The following is a 20,276-nucleotide window of genomic DNA, read 5'->3' as shown; positions in this document are numbered from 1 at the left end:
CGGCGCAGGCCCGAGGAGGCGGCCCCGGGCCTCGGGTGTCCGCGGGCCCGGCGGGGCCTGGCGGGGTGCGGGCCCTCACAAAGGAGCCGCGGGGCTCCGACACGCCTCTGCCGTCCCGCCGGCACCGGGCGAGCCCCGGGGAAGGTCAGCGGCGGAAGGGGCTGGCAGGGCCGCGACACAATAAATAACGGCTATTTATAAACTTAGGGAGCGCCTTGGCTCCGCCGCGGCCTTGCCGCCTCTGGCCGCCCGGGTGTCCGGGGCTTTGCCTGCCCTGACTCGCCGCCTCAGCGCCCGGCGAGCGCCGCCGCTCGGGGGCCGCCTCAGGCTGGCTCCGGTGCATAAAAGAGGTCCCTAACCGCCCCCGGCGCCGAGAGCGATGGATACAGACCGGGTGTGGGGCTCCCGGCTGCTCCGAGAGCCTCCCTGGCCGGGTGCTCGCTTGAGGAGCGCTAATCACCCTCCTCCCGCAGTGCACGGGCTCTCTGTGGAGAAAGCTGTTCAGTTCCACTCTGGAGGGAGCGGGGCTCTTCCAGGCAGCCTGCCGTTCCTCTATCCTTATCTTCTGGCCGCTCTAGGCTGTGGGGTGTTTTTGGGTAAAACATCTCAAAGATTTAAGGAGTGAAGGAACAGATTCTGCGGTGGCTCTTGCCAGGTCAGGGAGCCCCATCACCTTACCTGCTCCAGACTGGGAGCACTGTTCAGAACAAATCCTTACCACGTGTATTTTAACTGTTTTCCCACTAACCAGTGTGTGCAGAACACTGGGGAACTGCCCAGCCTGTGCTGCAGAAGGAAAGTTGGGTTATGTGAGATTGTGGGTGTGTTCGCTCCTTTAAGCAATGTAGCAGGGACTGATCGCTTGGCTATAGCTGTGGCATTTCTCAGGTACTCGGGTAGTTCTCACTTCTTAGGAGCCCTAATTTATCTCTGGGTTAGCAAGTGTGTCACTTCCCCATTCTTAACTAACTGTTAAGTGTTGCACTCTGATTTCCCAGCACGTGACTTTTGTTTGCCTTGACCATAAATAGTATTTTTAGCATCTTCAAGAAAGAGTTGGCCAGCAGTGTTTGGCAGGCAGCTGCCATTGAGGCGGGAAGGGTTGGGGAGTGCTTCTGTTTGTAAACAGTGTCCCTTCTCCTCGAGAGCAGTGAGAGGAGAGGGACCTGAGTTCAGGAGGGGAGGTGTTTGATGGACTGGGCAGGGGAGCACAGACCTTCCTCAGGTGAGACTTCAAAAAATGGTTGCATAGAGTGGGAGATCCTTGGAAATCAGCAATGAGTAGAGAGAGAAAAAAAAAAAACCAACAAAAAAACCACATCATTCCTGTTGGGGGAAAGAACCTGGTATAAATACCTTGGAAAAAGGTGGCTTTTGGAGCTTTCTCCTGTTTACCTGTGTGAGCTTGCTAATTAATGATCTTCTCAATTCATCATGCACATTGGCCAGGCAGAAGCTCCTGAACTGCTTTTTTTTTTTTTCAGAATGTATTTTCCTGCGTTTTTTTCCCTTTCAGCCAAAGTGACATGTAAATCTCTTGGCAGCGTTTAGTTACAAGTGACCTGGGGTCCTCAGAGGATTTAAACTTCTGTGAGAGGGAATAAAAGTGTTACATTGATGGACTATAATGGGAAGTGTGGGTAGATTTCTTACAGACTGCAATGAAATAATGGCTTTTATCGTGTATAGTTTTGTCTGTAGAATAATAAATGATAGCTGAATAAGTAGTAGTTGGGAGGAGGTTTATACAGTTGTTATAAATTTAATCTATGTAGACAAGGAGGAGATGGCCTATAAAGAGTTCAAGCCCTGGTATGTAACACTTGCAGCCTAAATTTTCATTCAGGTGTTAGCAGTTTGTCAAAATTCATGAAGTTGGATCCTGAATTAAGATATTTTATCCAAGGCTATGAAAACTTTCAGCAGGGGATTTTCATGTTGGAGTTGTTTTAACTTTGTGACCTGAGCTTGTTTTAAACTTAAAGCTGAACCCTGTGCAAGCTAATGGGGTTGATTTCATCCCTCAGTGGCCATGTGGCACAGACAGAGTGTGGAGAATTTGGATCCAGGGCCATTCCAGCCAAAAACTGTTCAAAACTTGTAACTGTTCCTCAGAGCTTGTCCCGTCACTGAGCATCAGTGTGGAGATTGATTATTTTCAGACACCTGTGCAGGCAGAAATTCTGCTTCACATGAATCCCTTGGCTGAAGTTTGTGTCAGTTTTAGGTATGATGATGCTGTAATTTAAGCTGCTCGCTGACTGTGGCTGTTTGGGGACATGAGGAAAAACCCCTGGGTGCAGGAATGGAAAATAATCCAGGCAACGGAAACAATCTGTTCTTACTGCCTTCTGTGCAGGTCAGAGATTGCTGGGGAGAGGATCAGAAACCTGTCGTGGTTTTCTGTTGAGCTGTGTTCTTTGTGTGGAGAGCAGGGAAGGTGAGCTATGGCTGGTTACTTCTGTTTTAATGGGCAGATGTGGGGATTGAGCTGGCTTGGGGTTGCTGGTGTTGCACCCTAACAGAGACAAGTGCTGAGCTCAGCCCTGGGCGGGAGCATCAGTCTCACTTTAGTAACATACCAATTTTATTTTTTCTTTGTCTTCACTGAAAGCAGCATCTGTGTGCACAGAAGGGCAGGGTTTAATTTTTGCTGTGCTCTGTAAAAATTGGGACAGGCAAGGTGTAAGTTGGGTCACATTCATGGCATTCCGAGTCAGAGGCTCAAATTCAACACTGAACAAAAATGTTTTCAAATGGAAATATATCTTTAGGCTTAAAAAAACCCTCCTTTGGGTCTGTGAGTGTAGGAATTCCTGTGGTTGGGTGCCAGAAGTGTGGAGGATTTTTGCTGTGCTCCCCTGAACCACCTGGGGTTTGTTGTTCCCCATACCCCATGCAGGAAGGAGGGGTGGAAATGGGATCTGTAAGAGGCTGAGGGATGGCTGCCTGGCGAGAGGAGAGCTCTGGGCTGTGTGCTGGCCCACTGCTCCTGGTTAATGGAAACAAGCTGCTCTGTGCAGGGCTCAGGGAGCCTGAACAGCCCTGGGAGCCTCCATGCAGGAGAGCTGCATGTGCAGACCTTGGAGCTGAGCCAGGGGGACGTTCCAGGGAGCTGGGACACCTCCTGGGGAATGGTGCCACTAAGGACTGGGACAAAACTTGTTGGATGCAGCAGGAGTGGTGGGAATCAGCTGTGCCCAGCACATGCGAGGGAGTTTCCAAGTGGGTTGACAAATGAGGATCAGAAGTTGGATCTAATTTTTTTTCTTTTTAATTTAACAACATATTTTATTAATCTGCAGGACTTTAGGCTGGTTTAAATGACTAAGTTCTCCTGACTTGGCCAGGACCACAGGCAGCTCGATGAGCTGGAAAAGCCAAAGGCAGAGTGCTGGAACAGTTGGCAGGCAGGGCAGCCCCAGCTGGGAGCTCCTGACAGACACATTTGTATCTGAGATGTTGCTGGGTGATGTACTGTGACTATGTAGATATGAGGGTTTGACAAAGTATCTGCTGCTACCTGGGCTGGGCTTTTAGGGAACAGCTTGGAGGATTTCAGGGGGACAAAGCTTTAAAGAGTTGTGCAGCTTGCAGTTTAGAAGGTGATGCGTTTTGGCATGTTTGATTTGGATTTGCAGAAGTATTAACATTTCCTGTGGCTTTTTTCTGCAATTCCAAGTCATTTAAGTACTCTTGCATATTACAGAGTAGTAAATAACTGTTAGTAATTGATAGCCTGATTTTTAAACCCAGTTTTACTTTGCTTTCTAAGGCTTTCTGATAACAAACAGCTGTTCTTGCTTACATCACTTGTCAGGTTGTTGCATTTGTACCCTTGACGCCCTGCCTTCTAACCTGCAAGTGCATAAAACCTTTTTTTAGCCCTTTTTGACCTCGTTTCCAGGCCGGTGGTGTGTGTGCTTTGTACCCAGTCACATCTAAGTACATCAGTCACCCACAGGTGTCGTGTGACAGTAAGGAGACACCCCACTGGCCCAGGATTGGACACACTTCCTTGTTTTTCCATTGCATATTTGTTTTCAGCCTTCTCACCCTATCCTAAGTCCCTGTCAGCTGGAGCTTCTGTCAGCCAGACACTTGGATTGCCACATTCAAAACTTAATTTATCCTGAAGCATTTTCTCTCAAAGTAGATTGAATGCTGAGATAAGTTGAAAAATCTTACAGCCAGCAGAAATTCAAGAACTCAGACTTTTTTTATTTTTAATTCTTGTGTCTCTTACATTAGTGGAGGGACTCCATGCTTTGAAAATATTATCAAATATGTGTCTCACCTGAAGCCTCCCTTTATTTATTCCTAATCATGTGGTAGTTCAGGAGGAAATTGCTATAAGTGGTTCAGAGTAGTTCCTGAAAAACTCTCTGTACCTTTGGATTTTCCATTAGCAGGTACTCCCTGAGCTGTGAGGGTGGACACATTCCTACTCATCTAGAAATCCAGGAGTTTGGGGGGGCTTGTTGCTTATTAGCTCCTAGCTGGATTACCTGCTTTGGAATAACCAGTTCATGATTGTCTAGGAGCCTGTGAACCTGCAATTTTCCTGTAGAAAAAGAGGTGTAACTCTGTGAGGAGTGACTTTCTGTACTTTGGTGAAGGTTAGTATCCTGGTGGTGTTTTCACTGCTGATGTGATTATAATTTTTTGACAGTTGATCATATTTAAATGTTCATTAAAATCACTTTGCAAACTGCATCCTCAGCTGGTGACCTCTACTCCCTTTCAAATCACAATGTTTGTTTGGTGTTTGTGTAAATGCAGAACACACTTGTTACTTCCATTTTTTTATTGAGTGATGGTTGTAATTGTAGCTGTGATTCCTGTTTAAAGCTGTCTTTTGAAATAGTGTGTCCAGGTAACAGTGACTTGATTTCCCCTTTATGCACATCTGGTTTATTTGGAGAGGGAAATGAGGTTTTCTGCATTGTCGTTGCAAAACTTTCTCTTTCTCTGCTTTATCTTTTTGAAGAACTGAATTCAGGCCTGTTTGTGGTTGACACTTCACGCTCAGTGCAGAAAACCACTTTTGATGCCCCTGTGGGAAGCAATGCACAGTCCCTGTGAGGATGCTCTCACGAGGTGCAGCTTCTGACCTTGGCCCTGGAGATCCGTGCCTTGCAGTCGGGAGGGCAGTGCCCTCCTGCCCCTTTGATTCCCTGGGACATGATCCATGCCTGGGAATGCTGAGGGATCAACAAGCCTGAATTTCTGCTGCATCCTGGCTTGTTTGCGTGTGTTGTAGGCACAGAAGTGAGGAATTGTGCTAAGTTGTACTCTTGAGAGCAAAAAGTCTCCAGTGCTTTATACACTCATCTAAACAAAAGGGTTTTCAGAACTTGAGGAATTTTAGCTCAAAGTTGGGAGTACTGTTTTCGTGCATGTGTCATGCAGGTCAAACAGCTTAAAAATAATTAAACCCCAGGACCATGCAAGACACAGTGTGGCTTGTGTGTGTTTTTTAATCCCAGGGAGTGAGTCTTTTGTAGCCCCCAACTGATTTCCCTGAGGGGGAATCTGTAGTTGGTTATTTTAGGACTCACTTCAAATTTCTGGCATTTCCTTAAAGGGCTTTAGACTCTGCTTGCTAGAAGAAACACTGAATATTGAGTTGAAGCCTGGTGAAAATTTTCATTTCTTTTTCCTTTCACTTTCCACACTTGAGGAAGAAAGGTTCCTCAAAACAGGCCAATTTTTTTTTAAGTGCTGTGCTAAATTCTGTATATTCTAGCTGGCAATTAGTATATTTTCACATCCTGACATTTCACAAGAAAGCTTCATGCATCTCATTTTTTTGTTTTGTTGGCATGTGCTGTGTTTTGATCTTTCTGCTTTGCCTCAGAAGAAAACATCCAGTGCCGTTGGGCTTTGCTTTCCTTGGTGCTGAGGCAGGACCAGCTCCCCGTGGGTTTTCAGAGTGGCTGTTCAGTTCCTGTCAGAAGTGCCTCTGACTGATTAGGGATCCACTGCTGAGCAATGACAGCACTGTGTTTTTGGGCCAGAAGTGGTGTTGGTGTGGTACAGAGCTGTGCAATGGGAGAGCAGTGCTGGAACTGTGCTGAAAGTCAGCTTGAAAGCAGGGCTGGGGCTGCTGCTGGGTCTGTTCAAGAGGAAAACACCCAGGCTGGAGAAATACCTATTGAAAGAGAAAGTTTATGGTAAGTGCCTGCCTTCTGAGCAAAAGGAGACGCCCAGAGGAGGTGAAAACAGGGCATTTGGCTGTCTGTCTGTCAGGAGGGGAGGAGGGCAGGCTGAGCTTGATCTTTGCATGCAATTGGGGCAGGTCCAGCTGTGGTTTGCTGGAGGTGAGGCTTTGCCTCTGAGGTTTTTAGAGGGGATTCTGTGAGGAAGTGAATGAGCCAATGAATCCCAGTTTTGTGATGGAATTAGTGGAGCCCCTCTCCTTGGAGAGGCCAGTGCAGGCAGGTGGGCAGCAGGTAAGAAAGGCTGTAAAAGTGTGGTAGTAGTAGGGGGTGAGACTTGATGAGGGTTATACTAAGCTTTACCCAATTTGTTATCCATGACAGTGCATGTGTTTGGAGCAGAGCTTTGGCAAGTTTGTTTTCTGGTAGAAGGCATGGAGGCTGTTCTTCTGATTGTCATTGTTTTTGTCAAAAGATTCCTTCATTTCTTTAAATTGCATGGGGTTTAGTTTGAGGGGCATGGCTTGGGTTCCCAATGCTTGTATCTTCTGCCTGACAGATGTAATGGTGTCATGCCTTAGCTCCAAGTGCCAGCTCCTGCTTTTACCCAAAGTCTCTGAGTGACCAGTTCCCTCACTCAGGGCACAGTGCAGTGGCTGCATCTCATCAATGCTTGCCCTTGACTTAAAGAGCCTTTTTGTCTTTCAGCCATCTTCTAATGGAGCAGGTCTGGCTTGCACCTTTCCCATTTCTGCTCCACCCATAGCTCACCAGTTTGCATACATGTTTTAGCACCTTTGTTGAATGCAAGTGTTGCTTGTCAGTTGTGTTGGTCATGAGCTGTAAGTCATTTATCCTTTTCTTTTTAATCTTTAATTTGATAGGTACGTGGACGTAGATGTTTTTGTTTTGTTAATTTTCACACCACATCTTTTCTGTACTTTAGGTTGACTCCTCACTGCACTGTGAAAACCATTAGGAAAAAGTCCTTGGGGTTAAAACCTGGGGCTCCACAGTTACCTGCACTTGGGTCTAGAAATTAATTTAAATGTCGACTGATCTGTCTGAAGCTGAACCCGTGCATCATAAGGCGCTTCCACTCTTAACGGGAGCTCAGCTGATCCACACGGACAAGTTAAGTGAGGTAGGGGCTGGCCCTTTCTCCAAGCTTGCCCTTGGATCAGTCCTTGGTTTCCAGTCCTGCTCAAGGTTACTCAGTACTCTTTCTGCCCTGCTTCTAGGAAACTCGACTGGGAGTCTAACAAACTCTGCTTCCCCTTCCCTGCTTTCCCTGAGATGATGTGTCTGTCAAAATCCTCAAATGCTCATCTCATTTAATTTGGAATTGAAATTATTTCTTTTATACCCATAAAATGTGGAACTATCCTCTCCTAGTATGCTTTGAAGAAGCTGGTTTGAGGGCTACTGTCATTTAACATCCTAAAAAATCCAAACCAGAATATTTCAACCTATGCTGCTTTGATTTGCTTTAATCCCATTTCAAAACTTTCCAATTGTTTCCAGCATCTGTGCTGATTTTCACATGCTTTTTGTAGAAAGTGGAAGACGACACGATGCCAATCCGCCGCTCGGTGAACGCTTCTTCCCGAGAAACCCCTCCCAAAAGCAAACCTGCAGAAGGGGAAGAGGTCAAAGCAGGTACAGTCACGAGGGTTCATGCATATCCAAACACAGGCTGGCTCTCAAACTCCTGGAAAACCCTACAGCCAGGATGCAAATATTAATGTTTGGCTCCCTGTCACAGGCTTTTCCAGGATTTGTGTTTTGCAGACACTGTTTTCAGTCTGAACCCACTTGTTTTGTCTTTTATACCTTGTGTCACTCCAGACGTGAAAATATGGCTAAATATCCTCCCTTTTAAAAAAGTTTGTACATTCTTTAGGGTAAAGAAATTATGAAATTTCAGTAGCATCAGAAAGATGGTTTGAGACCAAAAGGTGCAATTAATGAATAGGAAAACAGAGTATTCAATTTTTTTTCTTAATTTTTCTGAGCAAAAATGTTTTACCACAACATGTTATGGAATGTAGCCTGATATTAACATGCCTGCTCTTAGCAGCTTGGCCTCAGTGTCCCAGAATGTGTCATTTCATGACTGCAGTCATTTGGTTTCACTGACGTTGTCCTCTTTGGTGTCACAAGTAAAAAAAACTACCTACAAAACTGACTCTTAATTCACTGTATTTTAAAGACCTCCATGGGAAAATTGCACAGGAATGTATCAGAAATGCTTAAGCTGCAGAGAGCAGTGTTGGTGGGCAGTTATTTATCCAAAGAGTATGGAATTTCAGTTTATATGCATTTTATCTAGTAGGCAGCCCAGGCTCTAATGCCTGTTCTCAGCTAAATGTACTTCTATGGATTTTTTATTTCCTTGGTGAGTTGATTTCTGACTGGATTTGATCCTTCTGATATACAAGTGCTCCTGCCAATGCACGTGCCACCTAAAGCTTTGCCAAGTCTGGGAAAATGTGATGGAATTGTAATTATCCTTCAGGTGCTTTTGTGTTTGAAAATAACTGGGTCATAAGCAAAGCTACTTCTTAGAATCCCAGGCCTGTCTGCAACAGCAACTTGTGGAGTTAAGAGAGCACTGTTGGAAGTGGTTAATTGTGAAAATGTTGCATGATGTTGTTTGCAGTTATTCTGGCATTTGAGGGCTGATTGCACCTTTATTGATACTCTTTTCAGTAATTTTCTTCACTTTTTAAATTGCTTTTAAATAACACATTTAAGTTAGTGAAAATAAATTGGTTGGAAATAATTAGTGGGGCGTGTTCTTAAGTTTGGCTTTTCTTCCCTCTACCTTCCTAAAAAATAAAAGCTGGTTTTGGACAGTAACTTGATCCTTTTTCACATTTCTTAGATGCAGAAGCCACCTCTGAGGAATCTGCCTCTGTTGGAGAGGAGCAAGAGACTGAAACCCTGCCTGCTGCACCCAGTGAAGCAGAACAGCCAAAGGAACCTGAGAATGAAGGGAAGGAGGAAACAAAGTCCTCAGAAGAAACCAAAAAGGAGTAAGGCTTACTTGGCGCTGAATTCAGGGATTTAGGTGGGGTCCTAAAGGAAGTCAGACTCTACAGAGAGAGAAGATAGTGGGAGAGAAAAGGGAAAATGAGTGCCTTAAGGTGCCTCTCCTTAAGATGCTTCTAAGGAAGGAGGTCCTGATCACATGGAGCTGCTGTTCTCAAACATGTGAAACTGAATACGAGTACAAGGTCTCTCTCTTACTAATAGAAACATCAAAGTAGTCCTTAAGTTACATTAAATAATGTCAGATATTCTGGGCTTGCTGTTGTTGTTATTGTCCTGCTTGCTGGCTTGTTTTAGTGCCTTTTTTCTTACCATTGCTCTGCATTTTCCCTAAGAGAGAAGGACCAGACCAAGGAGAAGGAGAAGAAGGTGAAGAAGACCATCCCTGCGTGGGCCACGCTCTCTGCCAGCCAGCTGGCTCGGGCACAGAAGCAGACTCAGATGGCAGCCACCTCCCGGCCCAAAATGGATGCCATTTTAACCGAGGCCATCAAGGTGGGCAGGACACAAATGGGGGTTTTATTCAATTTGTGTCCTAAACACGCAATTTCAGCTTGCTGAGGTGCAGGTGACAGTGCTGTGTGTTAGCAGGAAGCTCAGTCTGTAAGATGGGTCTGCTTGTGCCTGGAAGCCCATGGAGCTGGCATGTGAGTCCATGAGGATGATGAGGGGCCCTGTAGCTGATTCCTTTGTTTAGAATTTGTTTCCCTCCCTAATTACATTATGAGGAACAGCTAGGATGGCATAACCTGGTTGATTGCTGTCGTAATTTTGTTTGCTGTGCCTCCTAGCCACATTTAACTTCATTTACCTGGATTCATCCATCTATTTGATCCATGTGCTTTCTTTTAGCATTAACTTACTCTAAACTCAGTACAGATGGAGATGCTGTAAACCTGCAATCCAAAGTCTTGGTTTACTTGGTCTTGGTTTACTCAGTCCCTCCTGACTGTAAGAGGAGATCTCTGCTGTTGTAGCTGTGCTGCTGCTCTCCCCTCAAGGCTTGGTCGCTCCCTTCAGAGGAGGCCTGGACACCACCAGCCTTAATTACAAGATAGCCTTTCCCTCTAGCTTCAAAAAATGAACTTCACCTCAAGTTTTGCTAGTTTACTGATGTCAATCCTCCATCTTCTTAAAAAAAAATAATTGGCAGGTTGTTCTGACTTAGTGGTTACTCAGTCTGGCATTAATAAAGTGTTAGTAAATCAGTTGTGCAGCGTTGCCAAAAGGTGACTGTTTTGTATTTTAAGCCATTCTGTGTGAGGGCTTCAGAGCAGGGGAATAGTAGATATGTGCTTGCTGTGCTGCTTTTCTGTTGTTTGTGTTGCTCTTCAGCTACTCAGAAGAGGAAAGTTAAGTATTTTGTTAGTCATGTTTTATACTTGATTCACAGTGGGAAAAAGGCCAGCCCTGGCATCCTGTGGTGGCCTGTGTGCATCAGTCCAATCTCTGTTCTCCCACCCCACTCAGGATAATTCCAGTGTGGGTGGTTTCTGATGTTTTGTGTCTGTTTCAGGCCTGCTTTCAGAAGAGCGGTGCCTCGGTCGTTGCAATACGGAAATACATCATCCACAAATACCCTTCCCTGGAGCTGGAGAGGAGGGGATACCTCCTGAAGCAAGCACTGAAAAGGGAGCTGGAGAGGGGAATCATTAGGCAGGTAAGAGCTGCTTTGTGGAGCAGCACTGGAGATGGCATTGCTGAAGAGGGACTATTTCCAAGGGCCTGGAGTGCCAGGACAAGGGGGAATGGCTTCAAGGTGCCAGAGAACAGAGTTAGATGAGGTATTGGAAAATGATCCTTCCCTGGGAGGGTGAGGAGGCCCTGGCACAGGCTGCCCAGAGAAGCTGTGGCTGCCCCATCTCTGGCAGCGTTCAAGGCCAGGCTTGGAGCACCTTGGGATAGTGGAAGGTGTTCCTTCCCATGGCAGGGGTAGAACTGGGTGATCTTTAAGATCCCCTTCAGCCAAAACCATTCCATGATTCTGGGAACTGCATAGGAATTCCTTAACTTCATTAGAAGGTCTGTGAAATGAGCATGTTCTCCCTTGTGGAGGTTCCTCAACCTCTGTCCCTGCTTTGTTGGACGCTGGCAGGATTTCAGCACTGTTGTGTCAGTCACACGCTTGGCACCGTTGGTTTTTGTGCAATTCCTGCCATTTTGGGTGTTGTGTCACACAGCATTGCAGCAGCACATGAGTCCAGCGGTGTCACTTCTGCAGCAGTGTGGGTTTTAACTCTGTAATTTATGCTTGTGTTATCTGTCAGGATCTACTGGTCAGCACAGCAGAGTATGTCCCAATGTCTGGCTGCAGTTTCTGATCTTCCAGAAGTTTCAGTGGGTTCAAGTCAGGCCTCTGCCATAAAAGCCCACTGCAGGGTGACAGTGCATTCAAAATCTGCATCATGATGAGTTGCTCTCAGGTTGTTAGTATTCCGAGTTACTCTGCTAAGGACTGAAATTTACTTTCTCTTGAACCAGGTGAAAGGAAAGGGAGCTTCTGGCAGCTTTGTGGTGGTGTCTAATGCAGGAAAAACTGTTCCAAAATCCAGAGACAGAAAGGTAGGATGGAACATTTTAAACAACGCTCTGAAATGTACTGCACTGAAACACATGGACCTTACCCAATGTTCTCAATCCAGTGTTCTCCTCCTTCCTGAGCTTTTTCTCCACAAGTACAGCAATTAAAACACCCATCCCACTGGTATTAAAAAACTACTGTGAGGAATTAAACCCAAGTCAAATGATCAAAATCTCAGTTTAAAAATGTTTACATTAACCCCCTAGGCTTTGGTTCAGAGACACAGAAGTGAATAACCATGAAACTCTTCTTCTGTCTTTACTGGGCAGAGATAAGTGCCTCTCAGGTACTGGAAGAGAGTTTTGTGCTACTGCTGTGTGTGTTTTATCTGTTGTGTGGATAAAGGGAAGACTTCAATCTTTAGGACTGAGGGGAACGTTTTCCCATCAGCTGTGAGGACAGAGGGAGGAAGAAGAAAATGTCCTAAGGCTTCTGGAAGAAAGTTGTTGATGCTCAGTGTTGTTGGGGAAGGGGATGGTTTATTGAGCTTCACAGTTAGTTGTGGTTCCAGCAGTTCTCATCTCCCCTCCATGCTGTGTTGAGTGTGTGGAACACATTCCTAAAGCTGCAGTCACAAAATGCTTAGCTGGAATTGCCAATCCCTTGGGAGTAGACAGGTGATGTTAGACATGTAACACCTTGGTGGTCATCTCCTGCCTCCTGGGGAGACCAAAAGCCCTAAAACTGAACTTGGTGTAGGGCCCTGGAGGAAACTAATTGTAGTGGAACTTTTTAAACAGAGCTCACTGGCTCCACAAGAAGTGTGAGCAAGGCAACTGATACCTGCTGACACATCACCTCTCTCTGCAGCATGTGGGTGTCTTTGTCCCCAGTTACTTTCTCTGCGTTGCAGCAAAACAAATGTTCTGGATGAATTTGGCTGACAGGGGAGCAGCTCCCTCACCAATGCACTGTTTGCAGAGCTGCTCTTCAGCATCAAATCACTGAACTTCAGCACATTTTCTGTATAAAGAACAGACCAGTTTTCCCTGATGATCCCCTCTCATAGTAACAAAAGAGGTGGAGGAAAACTCAGAATGGAGCATTGGCTTCAATCAAGATTTTATTGTGTTATTTCCAAAAAAAAAAAAGGACTCCTGTTTAACTGTTCATTTTGGGGAAGGGGAGGACTTGATTTGTTTAAACAGGTTCTGTCTTTGATGAGTTTTAAGTTTCGTGTCAGCATGTATCATTATCTTCACAGAAAGGGCTGTAAAACATTGGCACAGGGGATCCAGGGAGTCACCATCCCTGGAAGTCTTCAAAAAACCTGCAGATGTGGCACTTGGGGACATGGTCTGGTGGTGAATATGTCAGTGCTGGGTTAATGTTTGGACTTGATGATCTTGGAAGGCTTTCCCAGACTGAATAATACTGTGATTCTATGATTTTTCTTCTGTCTCACTGAAGTGTGGCAGAGGAAGATGTCTATAGCAAGAGAAAGGAAATAATTAAAAATACAGATGTTAGGTACTCAGCAATTTTTATTTGTAAAGCCTTTCTAAAACTCCTATGAAAATTCAGCCAGATTTTCTGTATATCTCTTAAGTTGCAAACTGTTTTAAGTTGTTAAAGAGCTGCCTTACAGCTCCTGAATTTCCAGCTCAGCAGCCAGTGTCAGGAGCAGTTATCCCCACATGTGAATTGCTGGCTCAGAAACCCAGAGTTGTAGGCCCTGCTGATGCATGCACGTCTGTGTGTTCCAGAAAAGCACTTCAGCCCTGAGCACAGAGCAGCAGGTGAAGCTGGAGGATGTCCTGCCACTGGCCTTCACCCGCCTGTGTGAGCCCAAGGAAGCTTCTTACAGCCTGATCAAGAAATACGTGTCTCAGTACTACCCCAAACTCAAAGTAGATATAAGGTAAGTGCTGGAGCTGCTTTAGCAAGCAGAGGACTGGGGAAACAGGGCCTTCCTCTGGTTTTATCTCACTTCACAATGATTCAAGCTGGTATTTAAGCCAGCTGCTGCTCTGAGTGGCAGGGCCTCTGGGAAAACTTCAGGAAAAGCTGCGCCTTTTCTTGTGTCCCTCCACATCCCATCTTTGTTCCTGACACCACCAGCAGCACTGCTCTGCACACCTCATCCATACCCACATCCCTTTACTGCCTGGATGTGAAGGGCTCTCCTCAGGGTCTCACGGCCCTTGGATCTGGATGCTTTAGCCAGCACATACGTGCCGCAGTCTTTAAGCTGACCTGTACGGAGCAAGCTGAGGCTTGGGAAGCAAAACTAGGAAAACCCTGCATGTCACCTCTAACAGGGTTTTGTCAGCCCTTGTTTGCCTGTGAGCTCAGTGCCCACCACATCCAAATGTGCTGCTCAAGGTGAGTGGGTCCTTGCCAGGGCCGCGTGCCCGGAGCTGCCAGCGGTGCCATGGCACCGAGCCCGTGCCACCGCTCAGCTCCCAGAGTGGTGCCGCCTTCTGCCCGGGCAACGAGCCTCGCTGACAGGTCTCCATTTAAAGTGTCTGCATGTAGGCAGACACTCTAAGTGCTGCTCTGCTCACATGCTGCAAAGCGCTGTTTCTCTGTTTGTTTTTGGAGCTGTCAGTGTGTGTCAGTAAAGCTTTCTCCTCCTGTGTTTCAGACCCCAGCTGCTGAAGAACGCCCTGCAGAGAGCTGTAGAGAAGGGCCAGTTAGAGCAGATCACAGGGAAGGGAGCATCTGGGACATTCCAGGTCAGAGACTGGCTTCATCCTTGTTGACCACAAGCCTTGGATGTCAGTTACTGCGCCCTGTCCCCTGGTTTCCCTGGGCAGCCCTTTCTTCAGCAGCCTGGCATGCCCAGCACTTGTCCAGCTGTGAAGCAGTAGGACTCTTGTTCTCCTCTCGGTCTCCGTTTCAGGAGCAGACCCCTGTTCCCTTGCTGAGTGTGCTGCATGCACTGCTCAGCTCTGACTCACCAGCACAGTAGGGAGCTGGTGGGGTAAGCTTTCCTTTCCATCCCTCACTGGAAGTGCAGCAGGTACCCCAGATGCCTGCAACATCTTTTACTCATGTGTGTACCACGGAAGGCTCTTGGGTACATTTGATCCGTGGGATGGAGGAAGATGTGATTTATTTTGCTTTCTTTCCTCCCTTGAGCAATAGGCCCTTAGACTGCCACATCCTTGCAGTGTATTTGGGGCCTGGGGTGAGGTGTTGCTGATAAAGCCCCCCAGGCCAGCTGACTGACTAGGCCTGTCCTCCCACCTACAGCTGGGAGAGCAGCGTTCCCTGTGCAGTGTTTTAATATTAAACGTATCTGTGCTAATGCAGGAGCGCCGACCCACCTGGTGCAGAGGAGCTTGTCCTGACCTGGTTTGGGAGAATTTTGTCTTGATGCTTTTCTCTTCCTCCTTGGAAAATAGCTGAAGAAATCAGGGGAGAAGCCCCTGCTGGGTGGGACTCTGATGGAAGATGCCATCCTGTCTGCTATTGCGGCCATGAACGAACCGAAGACCTGCTCCACCACAGCGCTGAAGAAGTATATCCTGGAAAATTACCCAGGGACCAACTCCAACTTGCAGGGTAAAGTACTGATCCCTGTACTGCTTCTATTCTGTATGCAGAGAGAGTCCTGCAGCTGCAGATGTGCCTGTGCAGCACCTTTAAACTGCAGGGAGCTGCAGCTGCTCAGCCCTTTGTGCTGCAGAGATGCTCTGGGGTTTTAGTTCCCATCAGTCGCTTTCAAACCAGTTCCTGAGACAGAATGCATGATTTTCTTGTCTATAGCCAGGAAGGGGGAATAGTATTTAAGTACTTCTATTGTTCTTAAATCACCAAGTTGATTTCATATCTCTCTGCTTTGAAAGGGACAGCAGCTTGCATCAATGCAGTTCCTAATTGCTTTTTATTGAGACAACTTGTGTAGTTTAACTTTTTTAAAAAATTCACGAGCACCCCTCTTACTGATTTGTTTGAGGCCCTACTTTGCATCTGATTTTTTAAAGGTCAAGCAAATAAGGAGAAAAGCTAATTGTATTTTATTTGGAAGGGAGATTGGCATGTCTTTGTTCCCAGGAGTGACTCTAATGTCTGGTTTGACTTTTGCCTGAGCACAGGCTTTCAAGCAGATGTTCTGGTGGCTTCTTTGGGTTGTTTGGGCTGAGCCCCCATGCAGTTGGTTGGTGCTGGAGGTCCATAGAGACAGGCTGAAGTCACAGTGGTCTCTGCTCAAACCTGAACATAGATCAGTTTGTTCCTGTGGTGTTTGTTCACCGAGCTGGTGCCATTCCTCAGGAGCAGAGAGGAGGTTTCTGATCCCACAGTCTTTACCCAGAGCTGGAGCACAGCTGGAGCACAGCTGTTTGGTGCAGGGTTACTGACACACAGCACAGGTTCCAGGACTGAAGAAGCTGCCCTGAGGCTTTCTGCCAATTAGAAATTGATGCTGAGTGTGACTTCTTAATCTCAGGGCAGGGAAAAGAGGTTCCAGGCTTCCTAAGCCCTCGCATGATTTACTTTCAGGACCATTGGAAATGTCCCTGGTCCTTAGGAACTGTGTTGAGCCAGCCTCCAGTGCTTGTCACTCCTGCAAGGCCAATAAGGAAACCTCAGCTTGCAATCTGTTGTTTTCTTTCTCCTTCCATTACATAAAAAGAATTTTGATGATCTCTGCTTTGTTCTGAGAGAACCGGAGGAAGATCTGGTGAGATGTGAAAAGCAGGCGGGTACACACTGCAGAGCAGAGCTCTGCTCTCCTCCCCAGTTTATGGCTCATTGCAGAACTAGACTTGATTGGAGTCAAATCCCTTATGTGCTGTTATTGACCTTTGACACCCAGAGTGGAACCAGCCTGGTGGTTATAAAAACTTTGGAACATGCTAGAGAGTGAACCTTGTTTTTTCCTGGGAGCTCAATATGTAAATGGCCCCTCTAATTCAAGCTGAAAATAGTTCTGAACTGACTAAACAACCCAAGCCCTTTGCCAGAGACAAAGATCCCCTGTACTTGCACAGTTTGAGTTTCAGTTCTTACACAGTACACAATGGAATGGCTGGAATAAAAGTCTGGAATAAAAGACTGGAATAAGAAGTCCATTTGTTGTGTTTCTAGACCAAATATTCTACCCTTTAAAAAGCAAAACAAAAAGCAAACCATGGTATGGGGAAAGATGCAACACATACAACATTTAGAACATGAGGAGATCAAAACCAGGGTAAAAGGCTTGTTTTAAAACACACTTTAGAGGACAGTCTGAGACCTGGGTTAAATTTGGACGTAGTTACATGGTGCTCTTGAATGACTTATGAAGGAGCATCCCATGATGATAACATCAGAAACGTGCACTGTTCTCAACTCCTTCCTTTGGAGAGTTTAAAGCCACTCTTGCCAGGTGCTCAGGAACAATATCTCGTATGTTGCTCAAATTGACTGAGAGGATTTCCCATCCTGACTCCAGCTCTGATTTCAGAGGGCACAGTAGAGAGCAGTAAGGTCAGACAAGAGGATAAAGATAGTAACACAGCTTTTCTTGGATTTCTTTCTCACAGTGCATCTACTGAAGAGAACCCTGCAGAAATGTGAGAAGAATGGCTGGATGGAGCAAATTTCTGGGAAAGGCTTCAGTGGAACCTTTCAACTTTGCTTCCCTTATTATCCCAGGTAAAGAGCTTGTCTGTAAAATGATGTTCAGGAGTTTTGCACAGCTCAGGTATCAGAGCTGGAGTTCATGAGCCAGCCTGCTATTTACAGGGAGGTTGTGGAGGGTTGACTCACTGGTGAACTGCCACATTGTCACCCATGCTCTGCATAATGGCATTACTTGGGCGAACAGAAACCTGACTTCATTAGCAAGAGAAGCTTTTAAGGGCAGTAGAAATACTGGGTTCAGTGTTCTCAGGTAGTCTGTTGTGCTGCTTTTTTTGCAGGCTGGGCTATTTAAGTGTTCTGTGCTACAACCAATTCACCTGAGCAGGGAGTGGGGTGGGTTCTCCATGCCAGGATGCTCCTAAGGAGCAGGATCCAGCTGTTCCTTCCTTGAGGGAGGATGACCTAGATTAGCTACTGAGGCTAAACCAGTCTTTCTTCTCCTGCTGTGAGCTGATCCTGTGCTGCGCCATGTGGAGCCCTGGGATGAGGCCTTGGCATCCCAGGAAGAGCCAAATGGCAGCACAGACATTGAAGTGCCTGCTCCCCAGCTCCCTTTATGGCACATGTGAGCCCCCACAGCTTCAGCCATGCTTAGCTGCTGGAGTCTGATCCTACCCCTTTGCTGTTCTCTCCCTGGGTTTGCAGGGAAGGAGCAATGAAGGATAGGAAAAATGGGGAAATGGAGAAGGCACAGCTTAGGGCTGGTACATTCCCAGGCTGTCATGTTTCTGCCATTGCAGAGACTAAATAACCATAGCAGCAGTCACATAGTTCCTGGGGGTGATTCTGGATTGGGCTAAAGCTGCAGCCTTAGGGGGAGGCTGCAGTGCCAGAGGAGAGCCAGGGTCACCCAGGGCTCGCCTACCCTGGAGCTGTACCTTAAAAGCAAATCACGCTCTGACCAGACCCCTCTTGTAGCCCAGATGTGCTCTATCCAGAGAAGCAGCAGGATGAGGATTCTGAGGAATCTGATGAGGAAGAAGAGGAAGAATCTGAGGAGGAAGAAGAATCTGAAGAGGAAGAGTCTGAGGAGGAAGAGCCACCACCAAAGAAGAGGTATGGCAGCATGAGAGATGAGTGGGCTCCTTTGGGTGAAATAGGTGTCTGTCACAGCTGCAGAGTGCTCAGGTGTGTCTCTTACTGTGGTCACCTATCCACAGGGCTGTTGCTCACAGGTGTTGGCAGAAGTTTCTAATTATTCCTTATTCCAGAGATACTGACCTCTCCCATTCCATAGTTTGAAGCCTTCCTCTTTTCTCCTCCAGATGAGAGCCTGTGTTTATTCTTTACATTGCTTTTAGTCTCCTGCTTTAGAAACTGTGATGTTTCACGTAGAACTTTTTGTATTTATTGTTTCCTTTAAAAAATTCTTCCCTACAGTAATTATTTGCAGCTCTGTAGCCAGATATGAGACCTGCCTCACTCAGAATTTGGACTTAATATGAGTGTTTGTTAAGTAATAAAATCCCATTTAGAGAGGAGAGATAGTGCTTAGGGCTCTTAATTGTTCTGACAGCTGACTGATTCACTGTCATTATTTATATGTTTATTTGCCTAACAAAGGGGTTGGAAGCTGGCAGCTCTGTAGGGATGGGAAGTGCTCAGTGTAGAGCTACCAGAGGAGCTCTTGCTCTTTGGGATTTAGCTCATGGAATGTGCTGGCAAAGGACAGGGATGCCAAGATGTGCTTCATTTATGCAAATTGCTGACAGCAGCTCTGCTCTGGGTACTGTTTGTGCCTCCACTGAGCTCCTGTGCTGTCTCTTCCTGACAGGATGCAGAAGAGACCACCCCCCAAGTCCCGGAGCAGGGCCCCTCCGATGAAGCGAAGAGAGTCCAAACCCAAGCCAAGGAAAACCCCCACCGCCCGCCGGGGCAAAGCAAAGCCCCCTCCCAAGGTCAAAACCCCTGCTAAGAAAGCCAAACCAGCAGCCCCAGCCATCAAGAAAGCCTCCAGTGGCAGCTCTTCCAAGAAACCAGCAGCCAGTGGGAGGAAGGAAGTGAAACCCTCTGCCAAGGGCAAATCCACCATGAGGAAATCTCTCCGGGCAAAAAAGTAAAATGTTTCTGATGTCAGGGAATCCCATGGTCAAATCCACAATCTTGTTTTATAAGTCAACGTGCATTTGTATTTTAGTTATGATGCTTAAACACTTCTTTAATTTTTTTTAATTTTTTTTCTTGAACGATGGGGAAAAGCTGAAAACTAAATCAAACCAACCCGAGCATTCATTAGATCTTGATGCTGTGCCTCGTGCCTGCCCCTCCCCTGGAACGAGTCATCTTTACTTTCTGCAATAATTTTAGGACTTTTCTAGGACGTCTCTAATCTGTACATTTATGGTATTCCACGTGGGTTTTGGGGGGGAGGGTTGGCTTTTAAAACAATTCTTCAGAGAAGATCTTTATACCTTTAGACAGCAGGAACAGGATGATCAGGGGAATGTGATTCTTTACTGAGAAGGTGCCGTGGCAGAGGAGTCCTCCCCAGATCCCTGCATGCTGAGGTCCTTGGTGCTCCCGTGAGGGAGCTGTGTACAGACAGCACTTGCACTGAGCCCCGAGGTGCTGCTCTCCTCACCACAGGCCCAGGGCTGGCTGCTGAGTCGGATCCTTGGTGTCCCTGAGGGTCTGGTGCCAGAGGGGCTCCCAAAGGGGCAGCTCTCGGTTAGGCGGGTGATTTGAATTAGTGTTTCCACACCACATCTGTTACCTTAAAACCAAAATATATCAAAGTCTTCTTGAATCCAACTTTCAAATGTTTTTAAGAGATGAAAAGCCTGAGTTTGTCACCTCTTGTTTACCCTTTTTTAAAGAGAAGTTGGAGAGCTATACAATTGCTAATGTAGAGATGTTGATAAGTGAAGAACATGCGGTTTGCTAAAATAAAATGAAACTAGATTCCA

General features: G+C 46.4%; 1 protein-coding gene across 4 annotated transcripts in view; it reads left to right on the top strand.

The window, feature by feature from the left end:
* HP1BP3 (heterochromatin protein 1 binding protein 3) overlaps positions 1-20,276 on the top strand; it is a 21,158-nt gene extending 882 nt beyond the window's left edge. For 2 of the 4 annotated variants that reach the window (XM_064397071.1, XM_064397069.1), the window contains exons 2-13: positions 7,108-7,305; positions 7,718-7,820; positions 9,049-9,199; positions 9,551-9,710; positions 10,732-10,875; positions 11,697-11,777; positions 13,503-13,657; positions 14,384-14,474; positions 15,147-15,306; positions 17,271-17,382; positions 18,289-18,426; positions 19,145-20,276. In XM_064397071.1, coding sequence (XP_064253141.1) covers positions 7,210-7,305; positions 7,718-7,820; positions 9,049-9,199; positions 9,551-9,710; positions 10,732-10,875; positions 11,697-11,777; positions 13,503-13,657; positions 14,384-14,474; positions 15,147-15,306; positions 17,271-17,382; positions 18,289-18,426; positions 19,145-19,430 — 1,677 coding nt within the window. In that variant the 5' untranslated portion in view covers positions 7,108-7,209 and the 3' untranslated portion in view covers positions 19,431-20,276. Of the gene's footprint in view, positions 1-1,388; positions 2,441-7,107; positions 7,306-7,717; positions 7,821-9,048; positions 9,200-9,550; positions 9,711-10,731; positions 10,876-11,696; positions 11,778-13,502; positions 13,658-14,383; positions 14,475-15,146; positions 15,307-17,270; positions 17,383-18,288; positions 18,427-19,144 lie in introns of those variants that run through there. The other 2 variants (XM_064397070.1, XM_064397072.1) reach the window with 2 other exon arrangements.

The sequence above is a fragment of the Passer domesticus genome, chromosome 22 (assembly GCF_036417665.1).
Source record: "Passer domesticus isolate bPasDom1 chromosome 22, bPasDom1.hap1, whole genome shotgun sequence".
Taxonomy (NCBI): Eukaryota; Metazoa; Chordata; class Aves; order Passeriformes; family Passeridae; genus Passer; species Passer domesticus.
This window is presented reverse-complemented; position numbering and strand designations above follow the sequence as displayed.